Genomic DNA, 11780 nt, shown 5'->3' with positions numbered 1-11780 from the left:
GGTGATGATGATGGTGATGATTATGATGATGATTCTGAGGAGGATGATGATGCTGATGATTCTGATGGTGGTTGTACGGTTGTCGGTGACGAGGACGCGAACGTTGTTGCGGCGGCCGTGTCTGTTGAAACTGTTGTTGCTGAGGATGGCCGCGAGCCACTTCCCTTGTTGATCCGAGCGCCTCCTCTTCATGATTTACTCGCCCTCCTCCTCCTCCCGAAACAGGTACGTGGACCAGTACGCGAGGTTGAAGAAAGCGAATACGATTGGGAAGAAGATCCGAGAGATAACGTCGATGCGCTTGGACCTCGTCGGGAACTTGGACAGCCACGACCTGCAGCAGTTTTTTTTCCGTGGTTGCATATGTATTTCGCACTGCCGCAATTTATCCATCGACATGGAATCCTCCGGATGTCGGACCAGAGGCTTCTGAAAGAATTCGGGCGTATTGATTCATTAGTTACTGGCACTGCTTTTCCTTGTTTTCTCAATTCAAGCAATTTTTGATTCTTTCCTCTTTGCCGAATAAGAGAAACTAATTCTATAATCTTATTTTATAAGATGTAAAAATGTTTGAGAACAAATTCAGACACAAAAATTCAGATCTCCAAGCCATTTAAGGCGGAAATCTAATTTATAATTTTATGCGCTGCATTTTTTAATGTATCTTAATACGTGTATTCTTTATATGTGTATTTTATCATTTCAAATATTACGCGACAAAATTATAAATAAAATTCTGTCTCAAATTTCGTTGCAAATTACAAATGAGGTAACACTATTAAATTTTCTTTTGTTTAGAAAAACTCAGAATTTGCAATAATATTTTTTTTCCTAACGAACGAGCAAGTTAAGTAAGATTCCAACAGAGAAACGTTTGATCGAAATACAAGTTCCCGTAAAAGTATGACGACCATTTCTATAAAGCATCCCAAGCGTGCCCGGAATCTCGAGAATATCGTATATATCTCTGTTCTTGGCATACTGACCATGGCGAAGTTGGCGGATCCGTCCGGCTCGAGCAGCTCTGAGGATGGGTCGATCGACGACGAATGTTCCATTTCGCTCGGTGGAAACTGCTTCTTTATGTTGTCGCTATGCATGTCGCTGCGCGACGCGTAGTTGACCAACGCGAATTCGAGTAGAGCACCGAACACGAAGGTCAAGCACACCCCCGTCCAAACGTCAATGGCCTTGGTATAAGAGACCGGTGGCAGTGAGGCATTTATCCCTGATGTCTGCGTGGCCATCGTCAGTAGTGTCGTAACGCCTAGAGGAGGATAGAATATAAATAACGGATCTCTCCGATGAAAGGGGACGAAAAGAACAATAATAAAAAGTATTCAGAAAGTGGACAACACGGTTACAAGTTCTCTTTTTTTCAGAATCATTAATCATTAATCGTTCGCATATTTTACAAATGATTCATTTTGCGCGCCTCCTTAAATTTTTTTCCAGAATCTTCCTCTTTTTTATTCTTATTTAAAATTTTTAATTATTTTGCGCACAAATTTAAATTTCTCGAGAGTCTACTTTAATCTCTATGTCGCAATGATTATATTTCATTTCTCATTACCAATATTGCGTTTGACAACTCTTATAATTCTATACTTCTGTTGCGAAAGAGCCGCCAATAAATATGTAAATGAGCAATCAAAGTTCTGGGTTATCCGATAACATGCCTTGGACATGTTCGCTGCGCGTTTAGAGATTAGCTTTGATAATTTGTACCTAGTGACACTCGGGCAGGCACGGCGCTCTGATCCAGCCAGAAAGACACCCAGGACACGATAACGAGCATGCAGCACGGGATGTAGATTTGGATGAGATAGTAGCTGAATTCCCTCTTGAATAGCAGGTCCACTTTCAAGCAACTGTACTCTCCTGTTTTTTTTTTTTTTTTTTTTCATCCAATAATCTCATCAGATTATGCGGGTTTTCGTCTAGTGTAATCTGGATAGCAACAGCTGTTCTACTTACCGGTGTTCGTTTTACTATTGCAATAATCCGTGAGAAATTTCTCCAGGGTGAATCTGGGTAGATGTAAATTCTTGACCACTTGAACGGGATCGCCTTCCTTCCAGAGAAAGACCAAGTCGTTCGTCGTCCATCCGTCTATCGAGGAAGGAGGAGGGGGCGAAAATATAATTATTTTATTCCGCAAATATATATTCTCGAAAATAATTATTTTCTCGATAATAATTATTGCGCATGTAATCGCGTTACATCTGTTACAGTCTACTTACAACTAGCCATACGAAGTGAGCAAACTTGTCGATCCAGGGGATACAGTTTCAGATTCATGGGACAGGAGAGCGTTAAGGATATCCTGCGCCAGAAGGAAAAACTCATTTATTTGTAATCTGATGCAAGAGAAAAGAAAGAATCCAATTTGCAATATAACAAGAAATATATGTACGTGTCTGATTGTCACGCGCACATGTGCAAGATAACTCTCTCCGATGTGTACATTAGCGTAGTAAGAATTTCGCAACATTCGATTATACGGAGAATGAAACGCGCTACGGATAATGTATACTGGTTTATATCGAAGCGGCATGAGATTTAAGTGTCGATCGGATAAACTTGTCGGACGATAAAACTCTGCGTGCAATGTTTACAAAAAAAGCGCTTCATCGATCTATTAAAAAAAGTTATCATCTCGTTGATTAAATCGATTCTTGGCGGACGCTGCGATATCCGGTACTCACCGTATGCTGTAAAGAACCGAGCCGTTCGGGAAAATTCGTATATATACGTTGGGCATAATGATGTTATGGAAATGACCCTCCTTTTCATTCGAGAAAAACAGATCCGGCATCCAAACCCTCGACGCCTCCGTAAGAGTTAAATATTTAAGTCGACCTGCAACGGACAGTCGACTTTTTTATTTCACCGAAAAATCGGTGTACATTTGCTGCGCGTCGCTTGTTAAAATACAGTTCGCGGTAAACGCATAAAGAACGCGATTTAGCAGCAATTTAGGGAAGAGAAGAGATAAAAGTGGCCACTGTTAAATTTGCGTGACGATGGTTACTCGTGAGAGTAAAATGTTATGAGTCGCGCTTTACGCGATATGGAAAAAAAAAGTATAATACAAATGCCTTTTATATGTGAGTATTCTCGCATATATATCGTACTACATGATATTATTGCGTAAAGATACTTTGACATTTGTCCAAATTAAAGGAGAAAGGTTTTGCTCGAGCTCTTTTAATTTTCCATCGTAAAACGTTTGGGGAGAATATATTCAACATTTAAAACTCTATTATTTATATTCCTGTACAGCTAATATGATATTTTTGTTGCGGAGCATCGTATACGCACATTGCAATGAGTTGTTTTCATTTTATCGCAGGTAATCTTTATTAGCGTCAAAAAAAATATCAATACTAAAAGTATCTCGCGTGAGAAAAATTCAGATTAAATATAAAATATTATTTAAAACATTTACATACCTCCAAAGTCATTAAACTTTAATCTCTCATCCAACCATTGTTCCCGAAATGTTAATTGTACGGAGTATTCCTAGAGAGAAAGAAGAAAAATTGCGATTAAACAGAATCCCGCGTGAGATGGCGGCGAGTTGTTTTCTTTTCTTCTTCCCGACACCCGCGAGCGATAGTTCTCCCAATTATAAAGTTTCGTAAAGAAAAAAACCAACGTGCGAGACGAGAAATGAAAAGCGGCAAAAGTCTAAATCGCCAGAATCTCGAATCAGATAGCATTTATAATGGCAGTCTATAGTTATCGTAACGAAAGAAGAAAATAGCTTTATGCAAATGATGGCTTCGCATTTAACGAAGAGACCGCGATAATTACAATTTTATTTTTTTTAATAATTTTCAATAATTATCATTCTCAGAAACGCGATTTCTCCCCGGTGTATCCTATAATAATATTTCGACGCGACGGGGAGAACTTGATAAAGTTGAATAAATGAGAATTTATTTGGCGTATATATGTAAATCAATTTTCTCTTTTCTAAAGATTCGGTAAAAATATATTCTCGCACTTATAAAAGATTATTCGTATATTTCGCAATAAAGAGAATTTAATTCTACCTCTGTGTATATATAAAATATTATTGCAACGTCAAATTGATCGTCGATATTCTTACCGTGAAATAATGATCGTCGCTACAGATATGGATAATAAATTATATTGCAAGTAAAAAGATATTCTTATCAAGTCAATATTATCGAATGTTCTGATTTCGTTTTTGCAATTAATACAATTTTACACCTTTTCTCTTTTCAACTTATTATCAGATCAGTAGTCAAGATATCGCGTTACGTACTTATACTCGTGTAATTGACAATTTTAGCAGAATGGAAAAAAAGTAACGTAAACTATTGTCCAGGTTATTTCTATGCCGGAAGAATATTCTACGTGATTTTAATCTACGATTATAGATTAACGAGGTCAGCAACATTCATCGATCCATATCTGCCGGATTAATCTCTCTTGGAGTCATCGCATACGTCGATCGAAGTTGACCCACGTCACGAATCGAGCCGATACATCAAGGTAGAGCATACCGTCATTTCATCGACTCGAATACGACACGTTACGTACACGTATCGATCCGTGACGACTATATCTATTATCAACCGGTACATATATATGTGTCGAGAAATGTGTATCATCGCGTCAGAAGATGGGAAGAGCGTCCCGGGAAGAGAACGAAAATCAGCTCTCGTTAAAGCATTATCCTACATCTGGGGACGCTTTTCCGCCAGAAGCGATCATGCGATTTCGAGGGCTTGCAAGCAAATCGGCAAACGTCGACGGACGGCCAGAAAAAAAAAATTCTATCGTCAAAAATTTACTCCAATACCATCGCACAGCCAAGAAGAGAGAGAGAGAGAGAAAGAGGGAGGGGGGAATAAGGGGGGAAAGGAAGAGGACGAACAAGAGATCGGTAAGAGCCATGCAAAAGCGAACACCAAGAGGACCTACCGGATATCGTAATCAGATCAAACGCCAGAAATGTCACGGGCATTACAACGCAATTTGTTTAAAGCGATAAAGAGAGAGAACGCATGCAGTTTGGCTCACGGTGTCTCATGTTTCTCCGGCTCGCCTGCGATCGTTCCTGCCCTCGGCGACGAAGTCCCGTGCCCTGTTTCCTATTTCAGAGGGGGTTTAAAAGGGAATGCGCGCTTCCCCATATATATACATATATATATATATATATATATATATATATATATGTATGTATATACATATATGTATATGTTTCCTTTTTATTTTCCTTTCCTTTCGCTCTTTGTTTTCCTCGACCTACCGACCGCCAATTTGTATCCTTCGTGCAGTTTCTCTGCGATGCTTTTTAACGTGTAAACATTAGGCTCCGTTCCGCTGGCCCTTCTTTTCCTCTGTCGGCTATTGTGGTACTAGTTTTCGCTCCTGAAGAGCGACTTCACATTCGTGTGTGCGTGCGTGCGTGCGTATGTGTGTATGTGTGCGCGCGCTTTTCGCTCTTTTCCGCTTTTTCTCCCGCTAACTCGTCCAATAACGTCTGGTTTCGTTCCGCCGTTAATTTCTTTCAGCGACTAGCGGCGAGCTGTATCCATTCGTATTCGCGCGTATTTAATATCGACGGTAAGTCTCTGAAAAATTGAGGAACGTGCCACCAAACGAGGATTCATTCACCTTCGGATTCGGCCACCTTTTCTACATTTTCGCATACAATGTGTGTTTTTTTTTTCTTTTCTATCATTTACAGAGAAACATGTTAAATATCGTTTAAGATACGGTTTATACTTCAAGGTCCTTATCCTTTCCGTGTAACACGACGAGCTTGAGATTGTAAAATAATATTATCGCGATCGCGAGATGCGTTTTCATATTTTTTTCAACATAAAAACAATGTTTTTGTTCGCATGAAAAAAATAGTGCGCATAAAACGATATTGGACATACATGTACTCGACATTGGAATATGCGAAATACGAGAAATCAAGTTGTTCAATCGAATAGATATATACTACTCTATCGAATAGATATGTATCTTATTACAAGTCCAAACGTTTCGATCAGACTTTGAGATTTTATAGAAAATTTAATTCTCAACAAAAAGTTTCCTGATTTTGAGATAATTGGTTTCAAATGTATAAAAAAATGTTTTTTCGGCTATCGACGGTAAAGCTTTTTAAAAATACTCTTCATTTATGATCTTGGATAATTTTTAATTAATCTTGCTTATTGATTATTTCACTAAATTATTTTTCTGCATTGTTTACATTTAATCACCAAAAGAGGATGATTTATTGAAAAATTTGGGCGCTATTTTTTTAAGGAAGCATTTTTTCGAGCTATGTTTAGAGGAAACTTTTTGTTCGGGAATAAATTTCCTATAAAATCTCAAAGTTTGGCCAGAACGGTTTGGTCCCATCCTGTATAGAGCTCTATAACCGACGGAATAAATCGCCACTAGTGCAAGATTTTTGACATTCAATTTTATAAAAGTCGGCAATGAAATCTAAAACGAGCATTCTCTGATTACTGGATTATTTCAGTAATAAATTTTCGTAGAAATCTGAATTCTCGCCTTTATTTTCGGAAAACTAACCATTCGAATCATAAATCACACGTGGAACAAAAATAAAAACGTGTGCAATGTGAAGAATTTGTTTATTTTTATGTAAACATGACAGGCCCTGTCAAACATTTTTAGAAATATTTGCGAAATATTAACAATATTTGCGTTATTTCATCGGCAATTTAGCGTTTTATATCATCGAGTAGATCTATATCCGATTCGATGATGACGTAAAATTATAATATAGCGAGGTATCGGGGGAGAGGGGCTTCATACAAATTTTTGGCGTACAAAAATCTACATGTAGTGAATATCTCAAAGAACAAGTGCAAAACATTTACAACACTATTTCAGTGTTCCATATTAAAAAAAAAAAAAAAAAGGGCAACCGCAGCTCTCGAATTTACGTCCAACGATCCTCGCCCATACGATCTGATATTACGGCGAGACGCACAACGAATTCCTGTTTCTGTTGTACCGTAAACACTGTTACGCGCGTAACAGCTGGGGCTCGTAATTTTTCATTGACTCTTACCTCCAGTAAAGCCGTTGCTGCAGATAGCCGTTGGGCGAAATTCTCGAGTTACGCGCAATACGTTTGGCGTTAAGTCGACCATTTGGCTTCCCTCTTTTTTTTTTTTTATTTTAATTGTCGCGGAAATAGTCCCCGGAGAATCGCACGGGATATTTTTAATGTGTCTGGGATACACAGACTGCTCGGTGCGAAGGAGCGCAACTCGATTACGCGAAGCGACGAAAGGCTAATTGGTCTCGATCTCCCACGTGCAAAATGGGTTCGTTCGAGCGACGAAAAAGTACACATCGTCATCCTTGTTGTTCCGGCAATTGTCTTGATGGCAATGGGATAATGGGATAGCGTCGCGAAAAGTACCCTCGCAAACCCTCTGCAAACCTTTATTATCTTTATTATCCTCATTTCTTTAACACGCTCATAGCGGAGAAAAAGAGGAATATAATATTTGCTAGCCGATATTAAAATATATTCCCTTCGCATTACTAATGTACATACAATTTTATAGTTGACGTAATCGTGAATATGCTAAGATACTGAATAATAATCGGCGTGCACGATATAATTAATGTCGAGTGAGTGGAATAAAAAAAAAAAAATAATCGCAAAAAATGTCTATTCCTGAATTATATTTTAGCTCGTTTAAATTTATGGCATTATTTTACAAGAAATAATTATTTTTATATGTCAATTATTAAAACTTTCTTCGATCCGCCATTGTTACGCATAATTTTGTCATAGAGGGTTTGCCAAAGAATTTGGGATCAATACTGCCAATCAGCTCGCTCGGCGATTACGCCCGTTTCTTTCACCGATGAGCAGCCGCACGTGTTGAATTTAGTTTCGCCCAAGTGACGCAATACAGTTTTTCTTCGTGTGCCCTTTACGGAGAACGGGTTATGAATTTTTGCTCTCATCTTCAACGTCCTCGTACAAATTGCTTCACCGTTACCATCATCTTATATATTTGCTCGCAATAGAGCTCTAACAGGCGATATTATTCCCACACGCGAATTTCATTTGCATCCTTTAATTCATACCAATGTTCGACGATATACGTTCGTTTGGTAAAGAAATATTTATCAGGATAAGCGATACCGAACGTGCTCGCGTACTTATGAGAGCGTGATACAGAATGAAAGAGGAGACAGCGAAAAAGATTGAAAGATAGAAATAGGAGAAGAAGACGAAGACAGAAAGGAACGGAATTCTTGCAGGGCCTAAAATTGAACCGACCGACTTCTCTCGCGATATCCTTGCCCGTCGTACGATGAATATATATATATATATATATATACTTTCGATTTAATGATCACCTACGTATGATGTCCGAACGACGGAAATAGGAAGAAGGATATGCGTATGTGAAACAAGTATCTCGTTTTGTCGTATGATGCTGGCGCAAGCGTTAACGAGTCTCTGAATCGTCGAGGCAGAATACTGGCCAATTATCCGACAGGTTTCGTATGACGGCCGGCGAGGCAGGAAAATTGATAATTGAATCGCGATTTTGAGCAGAGTGTCGTCCATGACAGGGATCCCTCCCAAAACTGTGTTTGGCAGATATCAAAGTGAATCGACAGAGAGAATGGTGTGGACCCCTATCGCGAAGAGCTTTCATACGTATGTAACGCGAAAGTATCGTGTGACAGTAGTCATTCATATTTATTATTTTCACTCAATTATAATATAGAATCTTCTTCTACACAAAACAAGAGCTTTATCGCTTTTTAAAAAACGCGACAAAGATCGCCCTCCATTCTCACGCGACTCTGGAGAATCCGAGCTTCACTTTCACATTATAATTTTTTTATACATCCAACACAGAATTTTAAGGACACCCGGTCTTATAAAGAAAGAATTGTGTGCAAGATTAGTTTTTCAACAAACGGACATATATACGGCAATAGCGTCGCATTTGCGATCGACGAGGCAGAGACTTGCTGTGCATATATGTGAGTTTGCTATCCTCTCGTTCGTTCGGTGAGCAAACCTGAGGCCCTGCAACGTGTCTCGAAACGTATTTTGATTTGCATTGCGAATGCGTGCCCGCGGTTCTCCTCCGGAATTGCAATTCCGCCGCGCGCGGCGTCTCTTTTTTCGCGGGCACGTCAGTCAGTCTTTCTCTAGCAAAAGTTCCAACAAGGCACAAGACGTGGTTGCAACGTACAGTCAATCGAACGTTCGTACAATCAGTATGTGACAGATGTGACAGACAGAACGCCGCCGATTGTACACCGGATGCTGCGACTTCACCGCGCCCGCCTTGCAACTGCGGATTCTTTGATCAATTCGAGGTCGATTTTTCCTTCGCAACAATGTGTTATCTCTTGTTAATCTCTTTAACACCATATATATATGGCATTAAAGTTGCGATCAAGTCAGAATAATAAATTATTTGCAAGTCTAAATCCAAACATTTTCAATCGATAGTGATATAAAATTTATATCTCGACATCCTCTCTCCTCTTTTTTTTTTTCATTTCAAGGAGAGACCGACTCCTGAATTGTCAAAAAATTCCATGGATCAATGAGAGCAACGATAAATCCGTGACACCCTGTATGTATATAGACGTAACATGACAGTCAACGACATTGAGGAAAATCAACGAGGTGCGACTTAGCACATATCAACTGTCAGCGCGACGCACGTGAGTATGCATATATGTATATGTATACACGTGTGCAGAGACGCGCGCGAAGACACGAGATTTATATATATATATATATATATATATATATATATATATATACACGTATACATATACACGTAATACAAATACAAGTACAGAGAAGTGCAAATCTTACGGCATCATATACACGTGACGTTAATTAGTACACAATATGTGAGGATATACAGACTGTAGGCCTTGTTGATGATTACTTGTATATTGCACTCACCATATTATAATCATCTATTTTGCTGATAGAGCGGAGAAAGATGTTGACGTTCACATTTGTCGGGCCATCTAACACGTCGACCGGGGAACAGAACAAAAGAAATCGATTAATTAAATCGGTCGCCGTCAACCGAAAATTGCTTGCTTTATTTTCTTTCTTTTTATTTTTGCTTTGCTAATTCGCTTTCGCTTTCATTTGATTGACTGGAATGATACGGTTGTAAGAGTAGAGAGAGATCATCGATGAATGAGAGGATGAGGAGGGGCGGAGATGATCAGTGGGAGATTGTGACCGGATGATAAGATGATTCTTCGATTCTCGAATGTATGTGATCGAAGCTTCCGCCGATCACATCCGAGCGAATATAGACGAATAATGAAACGAATGATTATCACGTACATCTGTGCCCCGTGATAAAATCATGATGAAATTCTCCGTTTCTACTCGTTATATGCTTCGCAAAATTCTTATCCCCTCGAATCAAATTACCGATAGTATTTTCCAAATAATGGATTCATTCCCCGAGCGGATGAATCGTTTTTTTTTTTTCGGATACACGCACACGAATCCGTTTCATTTGAAAATCAATTTTTAATCAATTCATGTGAGACACTTTTCCGAACTTTTATTATCTTGCCGCAGGAGGCACAGGACGCACGTGGTGATATCTCGTTACGCGATTCAATATGTGACATGTAAAAAGCGTAAAAGAGCTTGGAGATGAGCTTTAGATATATGTCATAGAGATCATGGAGACAGAGATCGATGTATAAAATTTTAAATAAACCCGACTACGACATTTAAATGGCATGGGGCGTGATGCGATGGGGCGAGCTATGGGTAACTGCAGCGATTTAACGCGCGGGCGTGTTTTTTTTCTCACACCCCGGTTAGACCAATTAATGTTTCACGCAAGTGAGCTTAGCGGCGGACTGCGCTTCTACGGTCGAAAAAAAAAATAAATTATTTTGCAAAATATCAATACAGAATTGATAATAATATTCTGCGTACGGTCTCTTACGGGAGCATTATATCGAGAAGACGGGATAATATTCAACGCTAAAAGCGACGATTATTGATCCGCGCGCTTCGCCAAGTGTAAATAATCCCGTAAGAATATAAGTAAGAAGAAGAGAATCGATGTTGGATGAATTTTACACGTGGTACATGAATGTGCAGAAATGCCTGAGCTGTCGCTTTGTTGTCTAATCTCAGTACGAGCGATAAACGCACCGGTTGGCTGAATCTTAAAAGAAGGCAAGCGACAGAATATCTTAAATATATTATTAAAGACACGAAAGAAAGAAAATATATAAGCGAAATAAGAGGTAAAAGGGAATGAAATTCGGAATAAGAGAATAACGTTTCGTAAAAAAAAAATGTGAGGCAAGATGATAGGTTTTGTATTCAAGAGAGCGAAAAAAATGGCATCTTGAAAATTCTATATTCAGTGAGTGAGTGGCATAGATAGTCGGGGAGAAATGTGTTCTATTGCGAATTTTTTGATGATCCAAGCGATTGAGATCTCTTATTATATACGCCCTCTCAACGGCCGTTCGTTCCCGCCCTCCGTAACGGATTCGACTAGATGTCTCTAAAGAGCGGGTCGACCTTTAATTAACACGGAAGGGTCGGATTGATGGCCAGATTGTAGCGACTTCGCATCTTTCGCTTTCTCTCTCGAACGCGCGAGATACGTCCACGTCATCCTCGTCACATCGTCTTCCTCGGCACGGGGAACATCTAAGAGAGGATCCTAGAATCCCATTGCCATTCTCACATATTTCACGATGAAATAATC

At 39.2% G+C, this 11780-nt stretch overlaps 1 protein-coding gene across 13 annotated transcripts in view; it reads right to left on the bottom strand.

Annotated features, from left to right (window-relative positions):
- LOC126852635 (glutamate-gated chloride channel) overlaps positions 1-11780 on the bottom strand; it is a 70002-nt gene that overhangs the window by 6098 nt on the left and 52124 nt on the right. For 10 of the 13 annotated variants that reach the window (XM_050597612.1, XM_050597616.1, XM_050597611.1 and 7 more), the window contains 7 exons: positions 3459-3528; positions 2712-2865; positions 2247-2329; positions 1981-2115; positions 1732-1884; positions 990-1270; positions 59-429 (listed from right to left, as the gene is read on the bottom strand). In XM_050597612.1, the coding sequence (XP_050453569.1) occupies positions 196-429; positions 990-1270; positions 1732-1884; positions 1981-2115; positions 2247-2329; positions 2712-2865; positions 3459-3528 (1110 nt within the window). In that variant the 3' untranslated portion in view covers positions 59-195. Of the gene's footprint in view, positions 1-58; positions 430-989; positions 1271-1731; positions 1885-1980; positions 2116-2246; positions 2330-2711; positions 2866-3458; positions 3529-9979; positions 10048-11780 lie in introns of those variants that run through there. The other 3 variants (XM_050597609.1, XM_050597610.1, XM_050597620.1) reach the window with 3 other exon arrangements.

This window comes from Cataglyphis hispanica, chromosome 11 (genome assembly GCF_021464435.1).
Source record: "Cataglyphis hispanica isolate Lineage 1 chromosome 11, ULB_Chis1_1.0, whole genome shotgun sequence".
NCBI classification, from domain to species: Eukaryota; Metazoa; Arthropoda; class Insecta; order Hymenoptera; family Formicidae; genus Cataglyphis; species Cataglyphis hispanica.
Note: the sequence above shows the minus strand (reverse complement) of the source record. Positions and strands in the feature narration are given on the sequence as shown.